The 26,698-nt window shown below is 35.1% G+C and overlaps 1 protein-coding gene across 1 annotated transcript in view; it reads left to right on the top strand.

Moving 5' to 3' along the window:
- The window catches only part of LOC150099065 (uncharacterized), a 232,469-nt gene that overhangs the window by 29,442 nt on the left and 176,329 nt on the right, over positions 1-26,698 (top strand). Inside the window, exon 2 of the mRNA XM_090405542.1 lies at positions 4,210-4,307. Within this exon, the coding sequence (XP_090261668.1) occupies positions 4,210-4,307 (98 nt within the window). The remainder of the gene's footprint in view (positions 1-4,209; positions 4,308-26,698) is intronic.

Genomic DNA, 26,698 nt, shown 5'->3' with positions numbered 1-26,698 from the left:
TAAGGATGTACATTATCCCCTCTGTTATTCATTATCTATATGGATCACATTATGAAGGAAAGTGGTATTAAACCTTATATCAAAATTGGAATGTTAATGTCAGCTCTTTGCTTTATGCGGATGATGTTATACTTCTAAATAAATCCGCTACAAGTCTGCAAGACTCTCTGTCTAAATTGAATAGCTGTTGTAATAGATATGGTATGAAGGTCAGCAATAAAAAGACAAAGACAATGAAAATAGGCAGAATCATTGAAAATGTCAACTGTGTTGTGAATGGAGAACCTGTGGAACAAGTAAAACATTTCAGCTACTTAGGCACAAGTTTTACTGAAGATGGTAAATTAAATATAGAAATAGACAACAGAATCAGCAAAGCTGGTATGGTGGGAAGTCAATTGAATAAATTCATATGGAATAAGGGAGAAATTAGTCAGAACATTAAATTAGCTGTATACAAGACAGTGTTCAAACCAGTTTTAACTTATGGATCTGAGAGCTGGGTCAGAAGTAAAACACTTGACCAAAGACTAGAGACCGCAGATATGAGAGTCCTGAGAAAGATTAGAGGCGTGAACAGATGGCATGAATGGAAATATCATATTAAAAATGAGGATATTAGGAAAGAACTTGACATTGTCAGCATCCAGGAATGCATTAGCAGAGCTAATCTCAGGTGGTATGGTCACTTAAATAGAATGGGAGAGGAAAGATTAGCAAAACAAGTGATCTCTGCCAGGTTGGCAAGAAAACGACCCAGAGGAAGACCAAGATATAGGTGGATTGATATGGTACAAAGTGCCTTAGACGATAGAAATATAAGATCTGATAATGTTGGAGTCTTGACAAGTAACAGACTGATTTGGAGGAAAATTGTAGATAGGAAGTTAGTAATGATGTAATTTTTTCATGTAGTACTGTTATATCCTGTACACCCCTTGAGGGTGCATGGCAGGAATTTGATGATGATGATGATGTATTGCTAAATTTAATTTTCATCCATGCATATTGTATAATTATCCCTTTTTGCCTATTTTTGTACTGCTATAAAGGCATCTATTATAATTTTACATATACTGTAGATACTGCATTCCTTGGCTTAGTGTTTCATCATGTTGGAGGCTTAATGTAATGTATACAGCTCTCAGAAAGGAATTAACATAGGTTTAATACTTCCTATATTTCGTCCTAGTCACCAGGACATCTTCGGGGATTACAAAAACAACTAATGTAACAAGAACACGAATATCATACAATACTAAGCCCAATCACGTGGGCGACACTAAAGTCCTATATAGGTGGAGTGCCCTCTAGTGGTGGTTGTAGGTGGCCCCTTAATGTAAGGTGGGACCTCTGGTGATGAGTGTTTCCCAAATCTTCAGAAGCTTAATTCAGCTGTATTTATTAAGATTTGGTTGATTTTTGAGAGCTGCTGCTTCTAAGAATAGTCTCTCTTTCTTGAATTTCTTGAATAGTGTTTCATATATTATGTATTAATTTATATTTAACTATTTTTGCACTACTGTAATAACCTCTGACCTTGTGTGTTGCTGTGCCCTCTGCAGCAGTTCTGTTTACCTGGAGACGCTGCTTTGTGAAACTAGATTCTTGTACAGACATTGTTTACAATTTTCTCTAAATGCTAATGTTGTAACCTTTTAGTATGGCACAGTATGACCTTCATAGTTTTTGTGCCAAACTATAAACTATCAACCAACTAATGAGTTCACATTAATTGCCTTGGTATCCCATGATATAATGCATATATCCTTATTCACACGTATAATGCTTTCATTATGGAAAGATCTACTACCCAGTTTCAACCTTTAGTTAAGTCTCATCAGCAGGACCAGACCCAGAAGTCGTATTTCCATATACAAGTAGTGAAAAGATGTCAAACCTTATTACTAAAATACTCTGGATTAGAAATAGATGTTGAAATTTTTTCTGCTTTGTTATACTATAAATTAAAAATGCCAAGAAGTTGTATTCTTGGTTTAATCCTTTATCCAAGTGTAAGCAAACAAAGTGAAGTATAAGCAAGTGGAAAAACTTTCAACATCTATCTCTAATCCAGAGTATTTTTGTAATAAAGTGTGACATCTTTTGACTACGTGTATATGGAAATATGACTTCTGCATTACTTCAACCTTGCTATCACTTCTGGGTCTGGCTTCCACTGATGAAACCTCACTTAAGGTTGAAACCAGTCTGGGTAGTGGCCCTTCTCATAATGCAAAACATTATAAATGTCTGTAAGGATATGTGTATCTCATAATGTAATGCACATATCTTTACAGACATGTATAATGTTTTGCATTATGGGAAGGGCCACTACCCAATTATCTGCTATATAGAAGTAGCCTAGTTGTGAAGTGATTTCATGTGAAAACTATGTTTGCTTACAATTGGATAAAGGATTAAACCAAGAATATAACTTCTTGGCATCTTTATTCTATAAATCAAGAGAAAAATGTTCCACATAACTGAAAATATCAAATTAAATCCTAATATTCAATTTCTCCTTTAGAGAAAAATGTGCACTTTGATTCTTACCATCTTACTGAGTTTGTAAATGAGCTGTGTGATCTTGATATCCATAGAAGACAAGGTTTTTAAAAATTTGTTTTAGACATTTTTCACGTTGTCTTCAAGCAGTAAAGTATTTTTGAGTGATGAATGTGTAATATAGGCCAGCAGACACATTATACTTTTTAGTGTAAAGAAAGTAGGTTTTTCAAGAAATGAGAATTATCCTCCACATCTCATGAAAGTATTTAGTACATGGAAGTTTATTTTATTTATTTTTTTAAAATCTGTATCTCACCCACAAAAGGTTACAAATCCATAATACATTAGTATCATGGGCAGGCTAATGGTTAATTAATCTACAAGGCCAGAGATTAAACCTATTCACATGACTTCAGGTTTCTAGTAAGCAGGTGGGGACGGGGGTCCCATGTTAGATGATGAGAATCATCTAAGTGTATAAGCGTAAGGCTCTTGCACTTAATAGGGTTTCATCATTGAATTGGTGAAGCAACGAAGTTACTTGCAGATGTATTTTGATTGGTTTATTACACAGTTGAATAATCTAATTATCTATAAACCATTTGATTTGCTGGCATTTTCACAAACCTTTTAACCTCTGATTACACACTATTGGTATGATCAAATAGGATGTTAACAAACAAGTATGTCAAACAGAACATTGATACACTGATTCAAAACATCATACTTGACATGCTAAGAATGATGAATCTTTGTAATGACATTCTTCTTTACTGGCAGTACATAATTCTCTGTATTGAACAATGCTGCCCATTCTGATGCTATTGCTATGTCGACTTAAAGCATTTATGATGGTCATACTATACACTATTTTAACATTTTCAGTATTTGATTTATGTATACTGACTGATATAACCTAAGATAGACTTTTAGAATGTATATTTTGTTTCCTGCATTTTTATTTGTGGATTTTTGAGAACTCAACACTACAGGACATAGGATACACCGGGGCATAGGGCTGACGACCTTATCCTGTGAACGGTTTGAGGTCTGATGATTAATAAAACCCTCAACACCACAGGATAAAAGGAAGATGAGATGAAATGATGAGGAAGTGGTGAAGAGGATTTAGAGATAAGTGATCAAGATGGTATCAGATTTGTGGACTTCTTGTGAGAAGAGGTTTAAGGTTCTAATTTTCAACAAATGTTCAATAAGTATAAGAGGACATGACAGAAACATTTAAGTTACTGAAGGAGTAGAATATATGTAAAAAAAAATTTTCACTGTGTGACAGAGAAAAAGGAGAAAAAGTTAAGTAAGAGTGTTATTAACATGGGATTCATGAAAGCCTAAGATATGAGGGATGAGATTTTTTGCTTGAAAGTGATGAATGAGTTCAAATCGATTGTTGGAAGAGATTGTAAGTGCATCATTGTGAATGAGTTTAAGGAGAAGAATGATAGGTATTTGAATAATAGTTAAGGTAGGCCACCCACACTGAGTCTTAGTACTCTATAGAGATGAATCATCATAATAATATTTAATTTTTTTTTTTATGCATTACATGTGCATTTCTTATTTCTCCTTCTGTTTTTGTAATATAAATATTTATTTGGTGTGTGGGGAGGAGGGAAACATGCTTCATTACCATTGGGAACTCTTACATGGTTAACTTTTTCTTCTCTCCTTTCTTAGGCTTTCATGAATCCCATCGCTATGGCACGTGCTCGTGGACCTCCTCCAGTTAGTGGGCCTACAATTAGAGACTACCTCAGCAGAGAAAGACCTACTTGGTAAGGCAGTTTTAATTTAGGTTCCTTTCAAGGACTAGTTTAAAATATAAATCTTAATATCTGTTTGAGTTGTTTTTGTGTTACCGTATGAAATGATACTTATAAAAAAAAAAAACAGTTGCTGTGGTATTAAAGACCAAATATGAATAGATTAGATAGTTCATTTACAACTGAACTCATTAACATTTGACTTATGAGTTGTACTGTTGCCATTTTTCTGTTTGTTCTCCTTATCATCACATTTGATTGTTCATATTTTGTTTTTACATTTTTTACATTAACTCTACATATGACTTGTTGCAAACTTATAAACACAGTGCTGTGTGTGTGTGTGTAGACAAATGATTAGAGAGTAAAAGAAGGGATATGTTGTGATGAGTTATTTAATCAGCTGGAGGTTATATTCATTGGAGACATAGTGTGGAGGAACTGTTTCAAAGAACAGAAATAGATGTAAGCATTCAATAAAGAGCCAAGAGGCTATTTTTTTCGGCGATGTAAATTAAGTTAAGGGGATAATAAATCCCTCATTATTTTAAAGCCGAATATGAAGATTGAAATCTAAGAGTTTCATGCCTAAGAAAGGCATGAAACTCTTAGATTTGGAGTTTCGTATTCGGCTTTAAAATAATGATTAGATGTAAGCATTGTTTATTTCCAAATTTTAATTTTACATCTTCACTAAGAATTTGTACTTGAATAGCTGGCTATTTTATTTTTCTGTAGGTTCTCTATTGAGAATGTCATTGTTTTCCCTGCTTCTTTTTATCTTTATTTATTATTTTCGTACTTAGTGTGTTACAGCATTTATTTAGTTCAAAGTATTGAAGATTTGCACTGGGATTTATTTAGGAGTGTGACATTGCATTTATTATATGCAGGCAATCTCTTCAAATTCGTGACATATAACCTCATTGGTGTACAAGATCTTATTATAGTACTACATGAAAAGTTACATCATTACTAACTTCCTATTAACAATTTTCCTTCATATTAGCCTGTTATTTGTTAACATTCCAATATTATCAGATCTTATATTTCTGTCTCCTAAGACACTTTTTATTGTATCAATCCACATACATCTTGGTCTTCCATCTATTCAGTTCCCTAATATTTCTAGGACTCTCATATCTGTGGTCTTCAGTCTTTGATTGAGAGGTTTATTTCTAACCCAGCCATCAGATCTATAAGTTAAAATTGGTTTGAACATTGTATTATATACAGCTAGTTTAGTGTTTTGACTAATCTCTCTCTTATTCCATATAAATTTATTCACTTGACGTCCTACTGTACCAGCTTTGTAATTCTGCTATTTCCAAATTTAATTTGCCATCTTTATTAAAAATCTTCCATTCAAGATGCAGTTGATGTTTTCAATGTTTCTGCGTACTTTCATTGTCTTTGTCTTTTTTAATGCTGATTTTCATACCAAATTTATTACAGCAGTTATTTAGGTTGGTCAAGGAATCCTGCAGACTTGTCCTGGATTTATTTAGGAGTATAACATCATCTGCATAAAATAAAGAGCTGAGATTAACCATATCTAATTTTGATATCAGGTTTAATACCACTTTCCTTCATAATGTGATCTGTATAGATGATGAATAACAGTGGAGATAATGTACACACACCCTTGTTGCACACACCTGACTTAACATCAAACCATCTTCCTGTACCTCCTTCAGTTCTAACTGCTCATTTAAACTCAAATAGAGACTATGTATTGCTTGATATAATGTCCCATTTACACCATGTAACTGGAGCATTTTGAACACTTTCCTCTTGGCACCTTATCACATGCCTTTTTTTTTGCCACTGAATTTTCAAGGTTTGGTTCTTGTTTTCAAACTCTTTCAGCTTTTCTTGAATAATGTTTGTCTATTTGAGACTATAGTTCACATCTGATAGCTGTCCAATTTTGATTTGTTTCAAAACTTTCTTACAAACCCATCTTTTCAAAATGAAGTTCAATTTTATTCTGCTCAACACTAAATGGTGATAACTTCCTATTTCAAATTCTCTGTATACTCTTGTGTCTTGAACCGGTGGGAAAATATCACTATTGACAGCAACATAGACCATGAGACTTTTCTTATTTCTTGCAACTTCTCTCCATGTGAATTTGTTCACACTTTTATGTTGGAACATGGTGTTAGTAAATACTAGTCCATGTCCTTAGAAGAAATCTAGCACATGCTTACTATTATTATTAGCTTTCCCCTTTTCTCCAAATTTTCCCAAAACGTTCTTATATGTCTGGTAATCATTTCCTACTCTGCTGTTTAGATCTCCAACCTGGACTGACTTCTTTTTCATTGTGTCAGCTGCTTTCTCTAATACCTCGAAAAATTCCTCCAATTCTTCTTTTGTAGAACCTTCTTTGGGACCAGAAGCACGAATAAGTCTTGTTGTCCAGTTCTCCATTCTGATACTGTATTTACTCGAATATAACTCGCCCTCACATATATCTTGCATCCCTGATTTTACTTTATAAAAAAAAAAAAAAAAAAAAAATTAAAAAGTTTTGTATATAGTTTGCACACAAAAAAGTTTCAAACTTTAAGAAATAGATAGTGAATGTTATGACAGTTTCAGATATTTTGGAATTTGGTTTAAGAGAATCAGCATTTCAACTCAACAATCGTCGGTGGGCCTTTTTGCAGTCACATGATCTTTTGTTAATACTGTGCAAATCATATATATATAGAGATGGAAGGAACCAGTAGAGGAAATGTGGGAGTGAGAGCATTGACTTCTGCTTGATCTTGGATTGCTCAGGGATGTTAAGATTAAGAGACCATCATTAGAACTGCTATGCAACTGGATTTTGAGAGCTTGGGACGTGATTTTGCCAGAAATAATTAATTTAATTGCAGAAGCATTATAGCTAAAAAAAATATTCAAATATATCATGTGATGAAGGTGGGTGGCTGATCACTTAAATAACGTTGATAATTAAAATTTAAATGCATTAATTTTATAAATAATTGAGCAATTTTAAATTATAATGAATATTGAGGATTTGATTATAAATGTCGATTTAGTTTTTTCCTGAAAAACTTTAGTTTTTGAAAATCCCTGCATATATCTCACACCAAGATTTTTTAAATTTAATTTTGGGGAAAAAAGTGCAAGTTATATTCGAGTAAATACGGGATTAGCCCACATCACTCTACTTGATATTGCTTGCCATTCAAGATTATCCCCATTTTTCCGTTTGCTCTCCTTGTCATCATATTTGATGGTTAATATTATCTTTTTACATCAACTCTACATATGTGATTGTTCCTATTTTGTTTTTACATTAATTTTATATATGACATGTTGCAAACCTATAACAACAATGCAGTGTGTGTGGATAAATGATTAGCAGGTATAAGAAGGGATATGTTGTGATCAATTATTTAAACAGCTGGAGGTTATACTCATTGGAGAAATAGTGTGGAGGAAGAGTTTTTGAATACGGTTCTGTTAAACTTTCCAAAATTTAGGAAACATTAATTCTCAGACCTTCTTCCTCACCAACGGCTAAGAGTCGCCATCAGTGCTCATAGTGTTCTCATCATAGGACATTTTGCTTCTAGTCAAAGTTCTTTCACTTGCTGTTTTGTGTGTTTTTGTGTGTGTTATTGTAGGTTTTAATATTGTATCCCAGAAGATGTCTCTGTGACAGAGACGAAATATAGGAATGATTGAACTTGTGTTGAATTATTTATCTGTGCTGTATTCGTTCTATTAAATTATGTATAATTCTGAATACAGCAATCCCTCAATTAATGCGTTCTTTAAAATGGGCACATTAATCAAAAACGCACTAATCAAATATAATAACCTATGGGGAAAAGTATACTTCGTTCCTCAAATTTCTTTTTTTGACCCTTAATTTTTTCATAAAAGAATTAGGGTATGTCTCAGGGCCTAGTTAAAGGAAAACTATGAAGCTGAAAGACAATAAAACATATTCAAAATATAAATTTACTATTCTACTTCTTAACAAAGAATTGAGCTAACTTAGTTTGGCGGGCATTCTGTTTCTTTTTTTTTTTTTTTTTTTTTTTTTTTCATACAACTGATGGTATGGCCCTATTGCCTTTTCTACTCTTCTGCAAATTTTACTGGCTTTTCTCTTCATCAGGGTCATCCTCAAAGCACTGCTGCTTAAAAACTTTGATTGTGCAAAAAATATTTTCAAATTGTGTATGTGAAGTCTTTTGGCTGATTGTCAGTGGTTAAAGTTTATTCATATTCTTCAGGATCTTCCCACTGTGCATCTAAATTTAGCAGGTCAGACTTACTCAATTCTTCAGAGTGAGATTTAATTAACTCTTGGACATTAGCATTGTCAATCTCATCAAAACCCAGTTCATGCCCAATGTTGGCAATTTCCTCAACAACATTATCCATTTCATTTGAAAAGCCTCTAAAATCATTTGCACAACGTGGAAGAATGTGCTTCCAAACTGCTTGCATATTGCTAGCAGTAATTTCATTCCATGATTGATGAATATTTTCAATATCAGATTTAACATTAAATTTCTTCTAGAATTCTACTAACGTCATAGAATTATCTCCAAATGTGGCTCTCCAAAATTTTTGTAAGGCATTTGCTTCTTCCAAAAAAGGGGTGTTTCATCGACATTATAAATATTTGTTGATCACAGCTCCTTCCACAATATTCTTCAAAATCTCTGGATTATTTGTGGCTGCCTCCTTACCTGCACTTGCTACTTTGCCTGTGATTCGAACATTATGTAGGCTATTTTTCTTTTTGAAACGCTCAAACCACCTAGCACTAGTGTGGAATTCTTCTTTTCCATCATTGATAGCCCTTTCTTTCAAGGTTGTAAAGAGACTTAATGCTTTTGATTTAACAAGGTCAGTTCTTAGCGGGATCTGTTTTTGGTTACAGTCTTTGATCCATGTAGAATGAAATATCTAATTCAATCATTATAATACTTTGATTTCGAGTAGTCTCCTCCATGATGAACTTGAAGAAGCCTTACCTTTCTTTTTGTATTCAGCAGCTTTTGCTTAAAATTGTGTTCTTGTCCTATCGTTGCCCTGGACTCGCCTTGTTCATTTTTCTTTGATTTCAAGTTTTTCTTCCAATTAAGTTACTTTTCGAATCTTTTTCACACTTTCACTTTTTTTCCCACTAATTCTTTTACTCATGATTAAAGGTTGGGGAAATACTTTAAAATAAAAAAAAGTAAGGAAACAGTTGAAAAGGAGGCATGAGATATGATCAGCAAAATGCTACGTAATTAGCAGACGACATAAATTTTGGCAGTAAATTTGGAACATAGTGCACTGTACATGGATCTAGTGTAGTACTGTATAGATGCACACTAATAATTTTAGAGGCAAATTAATTGAATTTGGGTATAGAAAAAAAATGATGCACTAATAGGAGATGCATTAATCGAGGGATTGCTGTATTGCCTCCACATTTTGGGTAATTCCCCAATAGCTCTCTAAAAATATTTAACTCAATATAAAAGACAGCAGTCATATTGATTAATGATCCTAGTCTTTTACCAGTTCGCTTCACACACTTTCACATAGGCATTTAATTTCTACTATGTCATCTTCTGTAAATATTTTCATGGTAAGGGTTCATCAGAACTTGCATCAGCACTCTCTCTCTCTTTACCAGATTCATTGAAATATATATAGCTACCACCTAGCATCCCTACATAGTTCAATTCCAAACTCACAAAACAAGTTTCTTTGCCTCCTCCTTAATTCCTTTTGCTGCTGCACTGCAGAACAGCCTCTCACCAGTGTTTTCTCAAAGATTATAATGCACAGGTCTTCAAATGAAAATAAAATAGAAAAAAATGAACCAAAACAAAAATAGTGATACAACATGATGGAATTTCATACCCATGTTGGCATTTCAAGGTTGTGCTTTTTATTTTTTTTCAAGGAACAAAGGTGAATGGTGAAGATCATGTGGTAGAACAAACTCCAACTCGGCATCACGAGAATTCAAGTGAGGCATCATCACTGCAAGATGGAAAAGAAGTTGGAATAGTAGACGAATTAAGGAAGTACGAGGTTGATATTTGGAAACAAAGAAGACAGAAATAGTTGAGAGTCTTCTTAATAACAAATAAAAGATCATATATTCAGGCAGTGGTGATCAGGAAAAAGAAGGAATAGCTATAGTATTCAACACCAAACATTGAGGATGATCTTGAAATGCAGGGAATATCAAGTAGCATGATGGGGCAAATATCAAAACGGAGAATTGGACATTTGAGACTTACAATTTTCTTGCAGGAAAACTACTCAGAAAGAAGTGGTAGAAGTGGTTTTTTCTCTTTATAAGAAGGTATCTGATACAAAAAAAGAAGAAAAAAAGTTTGTCATTGTCGGGACTTCAGAAATCCACTTACCTGTAGCAAGTGATCAGAGATAAGCAGTGAGTGAGAGTCTTGTTCTAAATGCATTAAAATTATATTATTTTCATTGCATAATTTACACCCCCCCCCCCATTTTAAAACATCTTATTCACTCTCAAGTTACTAATGACAGGTGGCTACTGACGAATATATTAAAGAAATTTTACTTCTAGATGGCTGGAAATAAAACTTTTCAATTCGAAATCCTTTCAAACACTACATAATGCCCTTTTAAAGAATCGCAAAAATACTTGCAATTTTATTTTGTTGGTTTTCTCTAAAAGTCATAAGATCAACTTGCTTGCTTCTATTCTTTTATCTCCTTTAAGATTCAGAACTATTTTTTTTTTCTTTAAGAAAGACTATGAAAAAACGAAGAGTCATTAAAAACTTGAACTGGCATATGTTCTTTTCGCAATAGTTGTTCTGTCGTGATTATATTGGCATAACAATTAATAAAAGTTAAACAGTTTTCTTTCTTTATGAAAGACTTCCTAAATATCTGCACGTTACAAAAATCCCCTTTCCTTTTTTTTTTTTTTTTTTTATATATATATATATATATATATATATATATATGTTGGGCCCATATACGAGAGGTTGGCTGGTCAACCTATAGTACGTTAGTACCGTATATGGGTAGTGGGTTGGGAAAGAAGAAACTTGTTTACATTTGATTTAAAAGCCTGTATGTTGTATTCCTTGGGAAATACGTCAGGGGGAAGACTATTCCACAGTATCGCAGTAGCAGGGATGAAGGAGGAGGAGGAAAGAAACTTGTTCTGTGGGTTTCAAGGTGTACTGTGAAAAGGATGTTGGGCAGCAGCTGTACATGTTTCAATGGGCTTAGTACAGAGTGGGGGAATTACTGATGCTGTTTTGGATGAACATATTCCATGGAATGTGTGGACAGACATGTGTTCGTCGTACATGTTTATTTTTTAACGGTATATATTAGAACCCAGAATAATACGTAAATAATTATTTATTAACTTATTGCTGATATTTCGCTGGTGTTATAACCAGCATCTTCAGAGCACAAAAACACAGTTTGTCACAATACGCGAGACTATAACAACATGGTATAAACTGTGACAAACTGTGCTTTTGTGCTCTGAAGATGCTGGTTATAACACCAGCAGAATATCGGCAATAAGTTAATAATTAATTATTTACTTATTATTCTGGGTTCTAATATATACTGTTAAAAAAATAAACATTTTCCATGGAAATATTTATAGAATATACAAATCGCAGAGACCAAGTGTCTATGTGAAAGTGAGGGGAGTGAGTTGGTGAGGGATGGTTCATTTATCAATGTAATTGCTCTCCTCTGTATTGAGTCAAGTATTTTGAGGGAGCTTTTAGGAGCCCCACTCCAAATGTGAGAGCAGTATTCGATAGCTGGGCAGATTTGTGATTTGTATAATGTTAACAGCTGTTTAGAGGTGAAGTAGCGTCTTGAGCAAAAGAGAAAACCTAGTTTTTTGGAAGCTGAGGATGCAATGGTTGCGATGTGTTTGTGCCAGGAGAGGCTTGATGTCAGGGTAATTCCGAGAAGAGAGATCTCATCTTGTCTGGGAATTTGAGTGTTATCAAAAACAATGTTGGGGGAAAATGGTTCTTTTTTGTGAGAAATAAGACAGAATTGGGTTTTGCTAGCGTTGAAGTTGACGAGGTTATCTGAGCCCCATTGGAGGATGGCTTGGAGGTCAGAATTAAGGGCAGTAGTTGATGTTCTGTGGGTTGAAGTGGGTTGTGTAGAGTAGGGTTTGTCAAATGAGAGGGAGGAGTGTAATGTGCTGTCATCTGAAAAACTGTGTATTGGGTTAGAGGTCAACTGAAGTAGGTCATTGATATATAGAAGGAAGAGGGTCGGTGATAGAACTGAACCTTGTGGGACCCCAGCATTAGTTGGATGGTGAGAGGATAGGGAACCATCTACCATCACACATAGTGTTCGTCCAGACAAGAAGCTGGTAATCCATCTGCAGAAGTCTTGAGACAGTCTAAATGATGGGAGTTTGTTTAGTAAGCCAGACCCAGTTAAAGGCTTTAGAGATATCAAGTGCAACTACATGGAATTCGCCGAATTTTTCCATGGCATTTGTCCTGCGATGGGTGATGTATGAGAGTAGATCTCCTGTTGATCGGCTTCGACGGAATCCGTACTGGTGGTCGCTTAATAGTTGGGCACCTTCAAGGTAGAGTAGGAGTTGAGAGTTGATGGTTTTCTCCATCACTTTAGATAGGACTGAAGTGAATGAGATAAGGCGGTAGTTAGATGGTAGTGATTTGTCATCCATTTTAGGAATGGGTCGAATGTGGGCCAGTTTCCAGGCTTTGGGATATATACTAGTGGAGTAAGAGAGTGTGTACAGACAGCATAGGATAGGAGTCAGTTATCTTGCACAGACTTTCAGGACAATTGGAGGAATGCCATCAGGGCAAGGAGACTTTTTTGTGCTTAATTTAAATAACAGGTTTATGATATCTTTTTGGCAAAAGGATGTGGGGGACATTGCATGTTGGGCAGTTGGAATGACTGGAGGGCATTTGCCATTGTCAGTTACGTGTGCATTGGAGGCAAAGTGTGAAGCCAGGAGGTTAGCTTTTTCTGGGTGATGTTGCAATTGAGCCATCTGGGTAAGATAGAGGTGGGAGTAGTGTAGGGCAAAAATTACGACCAATTGCCTTGGCAAGAGACCAAAAGGCATGGCTGCCATTTGGACAGGCTGCAAGCTTCCTGCTTTTTTGCCTTCAGATTCTGTTTTAGAAGCATTGATAATTTTCTTGCATCTGTTTGGGCTTCAGTATAGGCATTGAAGGAGGATGGGGTTCTTGATTTGAGCCAGTTATGTTATGCCTGATTTTTCATTTGTACCGCCTTATCACATCTTTTGGAGAACCAGGGTTTAGTTAGGGGACGGAAGATCAGAGTAGTGTGGGGAATGTATGTTTTTCATGCCAGTGAAGATTACTTTGGTGATATGTTTGGTGCATATGTTTGGACTGGAAGATTGGAAACAATAATCCAATCATGGGAACGTAGCATACTAGTTTCGGAGACTGTCCCATTTGGCACTGTTATGATACCAAACTACTCTTGTGTGGAAGTGATTGTAAGTGTTGTAGCATGGGGGAAAAGATGAGCACTAGGTTGTGGTCAGAATTACCCAAGGGGGCTCACTACATTCACTGCATATTTGGAGGGGTCATTAGTAAGGAAGAGATCTAGGATATTTGGGGAGTGGTTCAAGTTATCTGGTATTCTGGTCGACTTTTGAACAATTTGTGTAAGGTCATTAGTCATGGCAAATGTTTCAGCATCTCTGCCTGCAGGATCTGTACAACTGGAAGAGGAAAGCTAGTTGGTGTTGTGGACATTAAAATCTCCTAGGAGGATGATTTCACTGTTAGGAGAATGGGACTGGAGAAAATCCACTTTTAGGAAGAGGAAATGAAAGAGCTCAGAATGATTGGTGGTATTAGGAGAGCGATAGAGACAGCAGATGAATTTGACTGAGTTGGGGAGGGATAGCTTTAGCCAAAGAAAGTCGAAGTTGGATGATTCTAGGTTAGGTTCTCTCTGGTAGAGTATGTCAGAGTGGATATATGCACAGATGTGCCACACTTGGGTCGAAAGGAGTTAAATAGTGTATAGTTAGGGAGGTTGAGATGAGACTGCAGATGGTAGTGAATGCTATTAAGGTTGGAATTGAGGCCACGAATGTTGGTGAAGTAGATATGCAAGGTTCTGTGAGGCATGAATTTGCGTGCAAGGGTCTTGCACGTTTCCTATGCAGTACCTGCATACTAGTCTCCTTGGTGGCTACTAGTGGAGTCACTTGGTTTTTGCACTAATTTGGTTTGTTTGTAGTCTATCATCCAACCGTTGTCTACATTTTGGCATTTTTCTTCTAGTTGTCTTCTGAGTTGGCATCTTTGTTCTCTCTCTGGGCAAAGGTTAAATCAGGCAAGCACATATGCTCAACTGGAGAAAAATGTCCTTTAGTTTGTTGTTTATCGCTGACATTCCTATGCATCACACTTCTGGTTTTCATTTCATTCATGAAGTGTGAAAAATGAGCTGCCATTACATGTTTTACGTATGGTGCTTTGCTTGAAAACACTAAATCTTGCACACTTCTTCATACTGAGTTTATGATATAATCATTTGCTTACATATAATGATTCAAAGTTTTAATTCATTAATCTCAGTTCTGTTAAAGCCAGCTGACTTGGGTTTGCAGCTGTTTTATTGATATACTGTGTTCACAGCGATCCACATATTTGTATTTTTTTTTTAATTCATGTTATAATAATACTACTGATAATTTTAATTTTCAAAGTGTGCTAGAAAATAGGTAAGTTTTTCATAGCAAAACAAGTGTTTTTCATATTATAAATACATTTATATTAAAGTATTGTTATCGTTTTCCAATAAACAAATTTTTAATCAAGTCATTGCATTCATTGGGCAAGAGCAGATGTGGTGGGGAAATCACAACTAACAAGTCGCTTGAGTAGGGCTGGTTATAGAGCTAATCGTGAATTGATGTGTTTATTTAGAAATGCCAGGGATATCAGAAATAAGGGAGATGGATTTGCTTCACAGATTGAGTTTATTCACCACTAAATTGCTGGAATAAGTGAAACATGTTGCATAAAGGTGATATCTTAATGGGAATAGCAATGGAAGGGTATGGTGATTTTTGATAGAAGGGACAAGAAGAGAGGGGGGGGGGAGTGCTGCTGATGATAGCAGAGGAATTATGTCCACATAAGGTAGATATGAAAGAGGGAAAGTGTGACAATGGTTTTGTGAGCTGGAGGTTGATAGAATGGGATATTTTAGTGGGTTTTGCTACAGGCCAGGGATAGGTGGTGATGAAGAAATGTATAAGCAACTTTGGTTAGCGAACAAGGAAAGGGTGATTTTAATTATGGCATTATAGATTGGAATGAAGAGATAGCATTTTGGAATATGGAAAATGAATTTCTAGAGTTCTTCAGAGACAACTTTGCAGGTTATCACATTGCACAAGTGATAACCTGGGTTGTGGATAGTCATATGAAGCCTTTTGTGAGGAAGGATATATGTGGAAGTACAAGGCTGGTGATTATGATAAGCTTAGGAGACAGCTTGGAGCTATAACATGGAATGAGGAGTTGAGTGGTAAGGAAATAAATGCTGCTTTAATGTGTGAATATATTCTGAAGGTCAAAAGGCTGAATAAGGAAAATGGATAAATGAGAGGATTAAGTATGAAAGAAGAAGGTACTTTGGAAGAAGTAGAAGATGAATAATGGTAATAATCAGTTGTATAAAGAGTCAGCCAGGAGAGTGACTCAGTTGGTAAGGGCAACAAAAGTGCAATACGAGCTGAAATTAGTAAATCAGGCCAAGAGCCCCCCGTGAGTTTTTTCAATATGTGAAAAGTAGTAGAAAGAAGAATGAATATGTATGGAAAGATTATGTTAATAGATGAAAATGGGAGATTGTAATACTGCAGAAGACATAGTTGATGTATTCAGTGAGCAGTTCATCAGGGTATTTCGTCCTCAGTGTGAAATCAGAAGTTCAAGTGTAGAGAATGAATTCAGAGGAGACTTAATGGTGAGCAAGCAAGAGGTATTATGAAGGGTTAAGTAAGCTAGATATCAATAAGGCAATAGGACTTGATGACATATCACCACATGTCTTAAGGGAATGTTCCTAGGAGTTAGCATCAGTTTTGGCCTACCTGTTTAACAAGAGTCTTGCAATAGTACAAGTCCCAAAGGAGTGAAAGGAAATGAAAATTGTTCCACTTCACAAAGGTGATGATAAGGCTACAAATTACAAGCTGAGCTATATATCTGAGTTGTAGTTAAATATTGGAGATGTTGATAATAAATAGGATACAAAAGTGGGTTGATCACAGTGGGATTCTTTGTGCTTGTCAGCATGGGTTTGTTAAAGGAAGGTTGTGTTTTACCAACTTATGTATACTATGATAAGGTGATGAATGCATTAGACCAGGGATTCTCAACCTATGGTACGCGTACCACTGGTGGTACGTGAGCCACCGCCTTACTGGTACATCTAATATCTTGAATTAAATATAGTGGTATACCACTGGAAAAGGTTGAGAACCCCTGCATTAGACAAAAGAGATGCATATACTGTAGTATAATTAGATTTTGCAGAGGCTTTTGATAGATTGCCACATCATAAGTTAAGTAAACTGAAGCAGATGGAGATGGATAATAAACTAGTGAGTTGGATAGTTGACTAGCTATCAGTTAGGTATCAGCAGGTTGAATATAGAGGAGGGCATATCTTGAAAGAAGAAAGTCACTAGCGGTGTGCCATAGGGATCTGTTTTGAGATCATTGTTATTTAATTTGTATATTAATGATATTGGGATAAGCATAACTAGTTATATACATTTGTTTGCAAATGATGCAAAACTGGAGAGAGTGATGAGGAATCAATAGATTATATGAGTAGGCTACAATATTAAACTGTCAGTTCAATGCTGCAAAATGTGAGGTTCTGAAATTTAGTAGGCAACAACGGGATGCAAAGTATACACTTGTGGAGAACTTTCGGAAGAAGTTCAGGAGAAAAGAGACCTTGGAGTGGTGTTGGTTAGGGATCTGAAGTTGAGGTCACATTGCACAATTTGGGAAGTCATCACATCATATTATGGCAATGATACAGAGGACCTCAATGCAGGAATAGAGGATCTGGTTCCATTGTATAAGGCCTTGATCAGGGCTCATATGGATTAATGTGCACAGATTTGGTCCTGTGGATTTTCATGGTGATGAGGATATACTGGAAAGGTTTCAGGGAAGACTGACTAAGATGGTAACTGGTCTTTGGGTTGTGGGATATGACGATGGATTGAGGGAATGTTGTTTGCAAAGCCTTGTGAATAGGACAGAGAGAGAGAGGAATATAATCAAGACATTTAAATTGGTAAAGGGTTGTTATCGAGTTAATGTGGAAAAAATTTTCATAGAATGGGAGAAGGGGATAGAACAAGTTGACATTCCTGGAAGCTATATAAGGAGCAAGTTCTTTGCATGGTGGTGAGTGGAATGCATTGCCTAACATTGTGGTGAATGCAGGTACATTGAATGAGTTTAAGGCACAGTTTGATGGGCTTTGCAAACAAACATATCCAGTCTGCTGAAAGTTCATTCAGCAAACTGGATAAACTCCTGTCTTGCCTGGTGCTGTACTACCTTACCCCCCAGTCCTGAAGATACTTTCAGGCACAAACTTTGTTTGCTCACACTTGGATAAAGGATTAAATTAAATTTATTATAGTCTAACCAAGTGAAAAATAGACTTTCAACATCTTTCTCTAAATCTAGAGTAATTTAATAAAAAGGTGGCACACCGTTTGGCAATTCCTATAGGTAGAGATGACCTTGCTAATGCTTCTGCCTGGTATCTCCACTTCTGGGCCTGGCTCCCACTGAAGAGACCTCAGTAAAGGTCGAAACTGGTCTGGGTAGTGGCCTTTCCCTTAATGCATAACATTATACATATCTGCAAGGTGATGTGTTTTGCATTATGGGAGATACTGAGATAGGAATGATGTTAGCTTGCTCCACCTTTGCAACGAGTTGCCCGGTGTTGTACTACCTTACCCCAGTCCTGAAGATACTTTCAGACGCAAACTTTGTTTGCTCACACTTGGATAAAGGATTAAACTAAATTTATTATATCCAGTCTGCCATTACTGAAAAAACTTCTCTTTACTGTTTGTTATACCTGGCTATTGTGACATCATTTCACACAGTCACAATTGAAAGAATACGGCATATGTTTGACTGTGATATGAAAAACAGAAAGATGATGTACACACATGAGAGAGAAGAGAGATTTTATATATATATATATGTAGAAAGAGGCATAAAAAATGAAAACACATGGAAGAATATAATAAGGGAGAGTTGAACACACAAAAAGATGAAGATATATTGGAAAAGGTCAGAGACAATAGACTAAGATTATTTCTGGACTAGAATTGAGTATGAAGACTAATTTGAGAAAATGTAGTTTGCAGAAATTGGTGGATACGAGGAGGAGGGGGGGGGATATGATTGAGACATAAGTTATGGGGTTATTGCCAGATTAATGTGGGGCAGGTTTTGCATAGAATGGATGAAGACAGGTAGGGAGCAAGAGGTCATCCCTGGAAGTTGTATAAGAAGGGTGTGAGGAGCAGGTTTTTTTGCATGGAGAGTGGTGAGTGATAGGAATGCATTACCTAGGAGTGTTGTGAGTGCATAGATGGTGATCATATTTAATGCATGTTATGATAAACTCTGTGTGTGAGAGAGACAGTGGGACCTCCTGTCCCACAGAGACACATTGTTCCCAATGAGTCTTTTGACTCCATGGAGGTTTAATAATAATAAGGAAAAGTATAAGGAATGAATGGCTGTATTTATTGGATTCCTTATGTTCAAGCTCCTATTGAAAAGTTTATATATCTTCACTGTTGTGATTTTGGATTTTTTTGAGTGAAGATTTGATAAAAAGCTATTATTTGTGTGGAACTGACAGTTGTCAAGTTAAAAATGCTGGAACATTCCATATGTGTTGTTTTCTATTTCTGTACTGAGTTTTATGAAGAATACTTGATACTTTTAGTACTTGTTTTAAGTGCTAACTGCATATGTTGAGTACACAAGAATGAGTTGTCATTTTTCCTGTGTGATTGTCTGCATTTGTTGCTGCTGTTTTCATTAATGAACTTAAGGAATGTTGAGAAAATTGTGCTTTTATATTTCAGAGCAATATTTGCCAAGATTTTTGTGAATGTCTTTTTTTTTTTTAGAGTCTAAGATATATTAACTTCTACCTTTGCTGATATCTTGTATTTAATGCCAGAAGACCCAATGCTTTAAGGTTATGAATGTGTGTGTGAGTTAGTAAAAGGGTCACTACTATTTTAATACAGATTTATTTTATATGCTATGTTTATATATATGCTATGTATGCTTTTTTAATAAAATATATAAAAACAAAAAAGTTTTCATGTATGTGACACTGTTAACCAAATATATAATGCCTGGGGAAAACACCTGTTTTGTTTAAGGGGAATATTTGTCAAATGTAAAAGGGGAAAATGTATATTTATATACATACAATAGACCCTTAGTAAATTAACAATTGCACAGTTTATATAGGTTGTGCTATTAAAAAAAAAAAAAAAAAAAAAAAAAAGAGAAAAAAAAAAAGAAACAAATTTAGCCTTGGGCAAGTAGAATTATTTTGTAACTAGTAGATTCAAGATATTGGAAGTTTTTTCCCACTTGGTTAGACTATAATAAATTTAGTTTAATCCTTTATCCGAGTGTAAGCAAACAAGTTTGCGCCTGAAGTATCTTCAGGACTAAGTCAACTCATGGTAAAGGTGGACCAAGCTCTCATCACTCCTTGTCTCAGTATCACCCATAATGCAAAGCACATCTCCTTGCTGACATGTATAATGCTATGTATTAAGGGAAGGGCCACTATCCAGACCGGTTTCGATGGTTATGCAGATGATGTTATATTTCTAAATAAATCTGCTACAAGTCTGCAAGATTCCCTGACAAACGTGAATAACTGTTGTAATAGATATGGTATGAAGGTCAGCATTAAAAAGACAAAGAATGAAAATAGGCAGAAACATTGAAAATATTAACTGTATTGTGAATGGAGAACCTGTGGAACAAGTAAAACATTTCAGCTACTTAGGCACGATTTTTAGTGAAGATGGTAAATTAAATATGTAAATAGACAACAGAATCAACAAAGCTGGTATGGTAGGAAGTCAAATGAATAAATTTATATGGAATAAGAGAGAAATTAGCCAAAATACTAAATTAGCTGTATACAAGACAGTATTTCAAGCCAATTTTAACTTATGGATCTGAGTGCTGGGTCAGAAGAAAAGAGACTTTCTTGACCAAAGAAAAGAGACTGCAGATATGAGAGTCCTGAGAAAGATTAGGGGCATGAACAGATGGCATCAATGGCAATATCATATTAAAAATGAGGATATTAGGAAAGAACTTGACATTGTCATGATCGAGGAATGTGTTACCAAAGCATATCTCAGGTGGTATGGTCACTTAAACAGAATGGGTGAGGAAAGATTAGCAAAACAAGTGTTCTCTGCTAGGTTTGCAGGAAAACGAGGATGACCAAGATATATGTGGATTGATAAAATGTAAAAAGTCCTTTTGATGATAGAAATATAAGATCTGATAATGTTGGAGTCTTGACAAGTAGCAGACTGATTTGGAGGAAAATTGTAGATAGAAAGTTATAATGATGTAAATTTTTCATGTAGTACTAGCATATCCTGTACACTCACTCCTTGAGGGTACATGGCAGGAATTTGATGATGATGAAAGTGTCCTGTCCTGTCAGGTGTCTTCTCCCTCTAGGAGATTGACTACCATGTGTCTCCACCATGTCCTATTCTGCACCTCTCTGCTGCATTCCTCATATGAGATAGCCCAGTCTTCTATATTTTTCATCCACTCCAGTCTTTATCTTCCTCTTCTTCTCTTTACCTCAACAGTTCCTTCAAGAAGTGTCCTTTGTAGGCAGTTATGTCTCAGAATATGTCCAAAATAGTTGACTTTTCTCTTTTTAATTTCTTTCATCAGGCTCCTGTTTATGCCTACCATCTCTAGTACTTCTTCATTTGTCTTTCCATGATATCCTCATAATTCTTCGCAGCATCCACATTTCAAAGGCCTCCAGTTTTTTTACATTCAGATTGGAGAGTGTCCATGTCTCTACTCTGTGTAATAATATAAACCATATGTAGCATTTGGAGATTATTAGTCTTGTTTTCAGATTTAATTCTCTAGATGTCAGTAGATTTTCTATTCTGTTGAAAGTTGATCTTGCAATTTCAATCCTTTTTTTAATTTCATCTTCTGTCCTGCCATTCTCTGTGATCAAATGTTCAAGGTATATGCATGTTTGCACCTGTTCTAATTTATTTCTTTTTATATTGATGCATATTTTTGGTATTTCTGTTTCTCTTGAAATTATCATGATTTTTGTCTTTTTAAAGTTGAAACTGAGGCCATACTGTTTGCTATACTTGAGGGTTTCATCTATAAGAGTTTTGAGGTCATATTTGTTTTCAGCTAGAAGAACTGTGTCATCTGCATATCTTAGGTTATTAATATTTCTGCCCCCTACAGTGATTCCTTTGAGGTTACTAATTTTATTAAATATTTCTTCTGTGTACAGGTGAAAGAGAATTGGAGAAAAGACACAGCCTTGTCTCACACCTTTCTGAACTATGAATTCTTCTGAGGTATCTCTACTTATTCTCAAAGATGCAGTCTGTTCCCAGTAAAGATTAGTTATTAGTCTGATGTCTTTTCCATCCATGCCTATTTTTGAAAGGATTTCAATTAAATTGTTCATGTTGAGCATTGTCGAATGCCTTTTTGTAATCTATGAAGCAGAGGTACACATCTTTTTGTTTTTCTAGATATCTTTCGATGATGGTTCTGACGTTGAAAATGCCTTCTCTTGTACCTACATTTTCCTTGAAGCCACTTTGTGTAGCATTTATTTCTATGTTTATTTTTCTTTTATTTCTTTCAAGAATAATGTATAGGAGGACTTTTGATACTTGACTGATGAGGCTGATTGTCCTGAACCCTTCACATCTTGTAGCTTTTGTTTTTTTGGGAATTGGAATGAAAATTGAGTGATTAATGTCTTTGGGTAGAAATCCAGTCTCGCATATTTTATTGCATAATTTTGTTAGAAATTTCAGTCTTCCTTCATCGAGAGCCCTCAACCATTCTGCCAAAATATTATCTATTCCTGCAGCTTTATGTGGTTTTCTGATGGCATTTTCAACTTCACAGAGTAAAATGGATAGTCCTTCTAAATCAGTCTGTTCAGGAATATCATTTCTTTGTTGTTCGTATAATTTCCTTGTATTCAGTCCATCTTTCCATGATTTCTTTTTTATCCATTAGAATATGGTTTCTTGAGTCTCTAATGACACTTGCATGATTTACTGTATTTGTATTGCTTGTCATTTCTCTGATCTTTTCATACATTTCTCTGCTTCTGTGTTTTCTATCAAGGTTTTCTATGTATATACATTTATTCTTAATCCATTCCTCTTTGGCTTTCCTGCATTCTTTTATTTCTTTATTCATGCTTTTATATTCAGGTTTGCTTTTTAACTTTTTTCTTTGTTTCATCAACGTTAATATTTTTTCATTTATCCAAGGTTTATTGCTTTTCCTTTTTAATTGTGGGAGTGTATTTTTGTCTGCTTCATTGATGCTATTCTTGAATGTTTGCCAGTTCATGTTAATTTCATCAATTGGTGTTCTATTTTCTATGTGAGTTGTGGTGTCAGACTTGTTAAGGGATTTTGTGAATTCTTTTATAAAGCAGTCTTTAACTTCTTGGTTGTTAAGTGAGTCTGAATTATAAGTTTCTCTTATGAATGGTTGGTTTGGTATCTTAAGTTTTATTTTGATTTTTGCAATCACTGGGTTGTGGTCCGATCCTATGTCTGCTTTAGGATATGTTTTTGTTTGTGTTATTGCATTTTGGAATCTTTTGCTTATTATTATATAATCAATTTGGTTTCTATAGATGTCCCCAGGGATTTTTCCATGTATATAGTCTTCTGGGAGGATGTTTAAACAGCGTGTTGGCAATTATTAGGTCATTGGTTTCACAGAATTGAACTAATCTTTCACCCCTTTCATCTCTGATTCCAAGCCCCTGGTTTCCCATGCAAAATGAGATTTTTTTCTGAGCTCACATGTGCATTTAGGTTGCTCATCATTATAATAATATCATCTGACTTAGCACAAGAGATTGCAGTTTGGATGTCTTCATAAAATTGTTCCAACTCTTCATCTGGGTGGTCTTGGGTTAGTGCATATGCTTGGATAATATACAGGTTGAATGGTTGTGCAATTATTTTGGCTGTTATGATTCTGTCATTTATGGGCCAATATCCATGTAGCGATTTTGCAATTCTATTACTTAGGACGAGTGCTACTCCATTAAGGTGTAAGTCACTGCCAGAGTAGATTATAGTGTGATTTTTTTCCCTCTTATTATGCCTGTATCTGTCCACCTTACTTCACTGATACGTGCAATATCAGCCTTCATCATTTCTAATTCCTGGAATAGGTTGTCTAATTTGCCTGCCTTGTAGAGTGTTCTGATGTTCCATATTACTTTTTTTCATAGCATAGATCCTTATCTCTATCACTTCAATTCTTATCTCGAAATTCCTATTATCCAATGTTTCCTTATTTATTTGTCTTATTTGTCTGAAAACCAGGAGCAAGAGATTGCTCCTGGTTTTCAGACAAAGGGACATCTGAGAATATCCTCCCTGGAGGGTTTGGGATATTATCTATATAATATCCCAAACTACCGTAGTAGTTCTTGACTTACAATTCCTGGTTTTAAGCTCTTCTTCCCTGTAGCTATAAGAGCTGATGGTTGCAGGGGTCTCAACCACATCTCTAACTTCATATTGTGACATTGTGTGTTTCATGGTTGACAATGGATAAATACGTGGTGAGGCTCCAATCTCTTCCACAGCAGCTGGCCACAAGTCCCTTAGATGTCAGGAGTGTGCCCTCGATGTGTCGCACATCTTGCTGTCATGCTCTTGATGCCATTGATCAGTCAGTGTTGATTCTTCTGCCATCTTGTCCATTCCAGACTTCATGCACATAAAGGTTGACATTCCCTATTTACAGCATTCTATATTCCTGATACTCCAGTGCAACGGTGAGGATGAATGGAATATGTGCTAAATAAGGAAACAATGTATAATAGGAATTTAGAGATAAGAATTGAAGTGCTAGAGATAAGGATCTATGCTATGAAAAAAAGTTCATAAGCGGTACCTTATTGGGAGAAATTGCAAAACATTTTTTACATTTCTTTTGATTATGCCAACTCACAGTATTTCATTATTGAAACTGATGACTCATTAAGGTCCAAGTGGTTTATTCAAGCAAGGAATCATATATTACAAAATTATTCAACAACAATATTTCAATGTGCATTAAACATGTTTTTCATTTATTGAAATACTGGTAGAAAACACCAAATTATCAGTCAGTTTTTAAAAGATTTTTGCACCATTTACTGATAAACTAATTTACTGTTATTACACTAATCTGGAGTATATGATATTCAACAAAGAATACTCAATTATCAAAATATATAAAAGTTTTATAGTTGCTACACTACATAATTCAGAATGCCTGCTCATAGGGTTGAATACTGAATGATGATTAGAACTCGCATATTTCCCATCTATAAATAAAGAGAAATTAAACACAATGTGAGAATTATAGAGGAATTCTGTATTGGTGTTCTAGGAAAGACTTATCCAAACTTATTTGAGAAGAATTTAAAAATAATTATGGAAGGGCAAACTTGATGAACAAGTGGTATTCAAGACAAATAGTGGTGATCAGGATTAGAGTTTTACTTTTGATAAATAGTTTAAAAATTATAAGAATACAACAAGTTCTGTTAAGTTTAAATTGGGAAAAGACATTGACAAGGTGCTAGGAGAAAAGCTATTAAAAATGCTATGGTCATTGGGTGTAAATTGGACATATATTGAACGATACATACTACATTTGATTTTTAGTTAGCAGTTAGATTTGAAGGAGATACAGGAAGACAGTTGGATGTTAAATCAGGTATGAGACATGGGCGAAAATTATCTTGATTATTATTCATTTACATGGATCACATTATGAAGGAAAGTAGCATTAAACCTCATATAAAAATTGGAGATGTTAATTTCAGCTTTTTACTTTATGCCTATGATGTTAATCTTCTAAATAAATCTAGTATAAGTTTGCAGGATTTCCTAATTACTGTAATGAACTTGGTATGAAAATCAGCAATAAAATAGCAGATTTCAAAAATAGGCAACAATATTGAAAACATTAATTGCATCCTTAATGGAGAGCATATGGAACAAATATATTTAAGCTATTTTGGCACAGTTTTTAGTGAAGATGACAAATTAAATATGAGAATAAACAGAATTAAAAAAAGCTGGTATGATTGGGAATCAGTAGATTTTTATAGAATAAGAAGAAATGCTCACAATAATAATGTAGCAGTATGCAAGACAGTGTTCAAACCAGTTTTGATTATCATCATCATCAAATTCCTGTCATGTACCCTCAAGGGGTGTACAGGATATGATAGTAATACATGAAAAATTTACATCATTACTAACTTCCTATCTACAATTTTCCTCCAACATTATCAGATCTTCTTTTTCTATCGTCTAAGGCACTTTGTACTGTATCAATCCACCTATATCTTGGTCTTCCTCTGGGTCGTTTTGCTACCAACCTGGCAGAGAACACTTGTTTTGCTAATCTTTCTTCGCCCATTCTGTTGAAGTGACCATACCACCTGAGATTAGCTCTGCTAACGCATTCCTGGATGATGACAATGTCAAGTTCTTTCCTAATATCCTCATTTTTAATATGATATTGCCATCGATGCCATCTGTTCACACCTATAATCTTTCTAAGGACTCTCATATCTGCGGTCTCTAGTCTTTGGTCAAGTGTTTTACTTCTGACCCAGCTCTCAGATCCATAAGTTAAAACTGGTTTCAACACTGTCTTGTATACAGCTAATTTAGTGTTCCAACTAATTTCTCTCTTATTTCATATGAATTTATTTAATTGACTTCCTACCATACCAGATTTGCTGATTCTGTTGTCTATTTCTATATTTAATTCACCATCTTCAGTAAAAATCGTGCTTAAGTACCTGAAATGTTTCATTTGATCCACAGGTTCTCCATTCACAACACAGTTAATATTTTCAATGATTCTGCCTATTTTCATTGTCTTTGTCTTTTTATTGCTGACCTTCATACCATATCTATTACAACAGCTATTCAATTTAGTCAGAGA

The sequence above is a fragment of the Typopeltis vanoorti genome, chromosome 15, assembly GCF_054136105.1.
Source record: "Typopeltis vanoorti isolate ZY-2024b chromosome 15, IOZ_Tvanoo_1.0, whole genome shotgun sequence".
Classification (NCBI taxonomy): Eukaryota; Metazoa; Arthropoda; class Arachnida; order Uropygi; family Thelyphonidae; genus Typopeltis; species Typopeltis vanoorti.
This window is presented reverse-complemented; position numbering and strand designations above follow the sequence as displayed.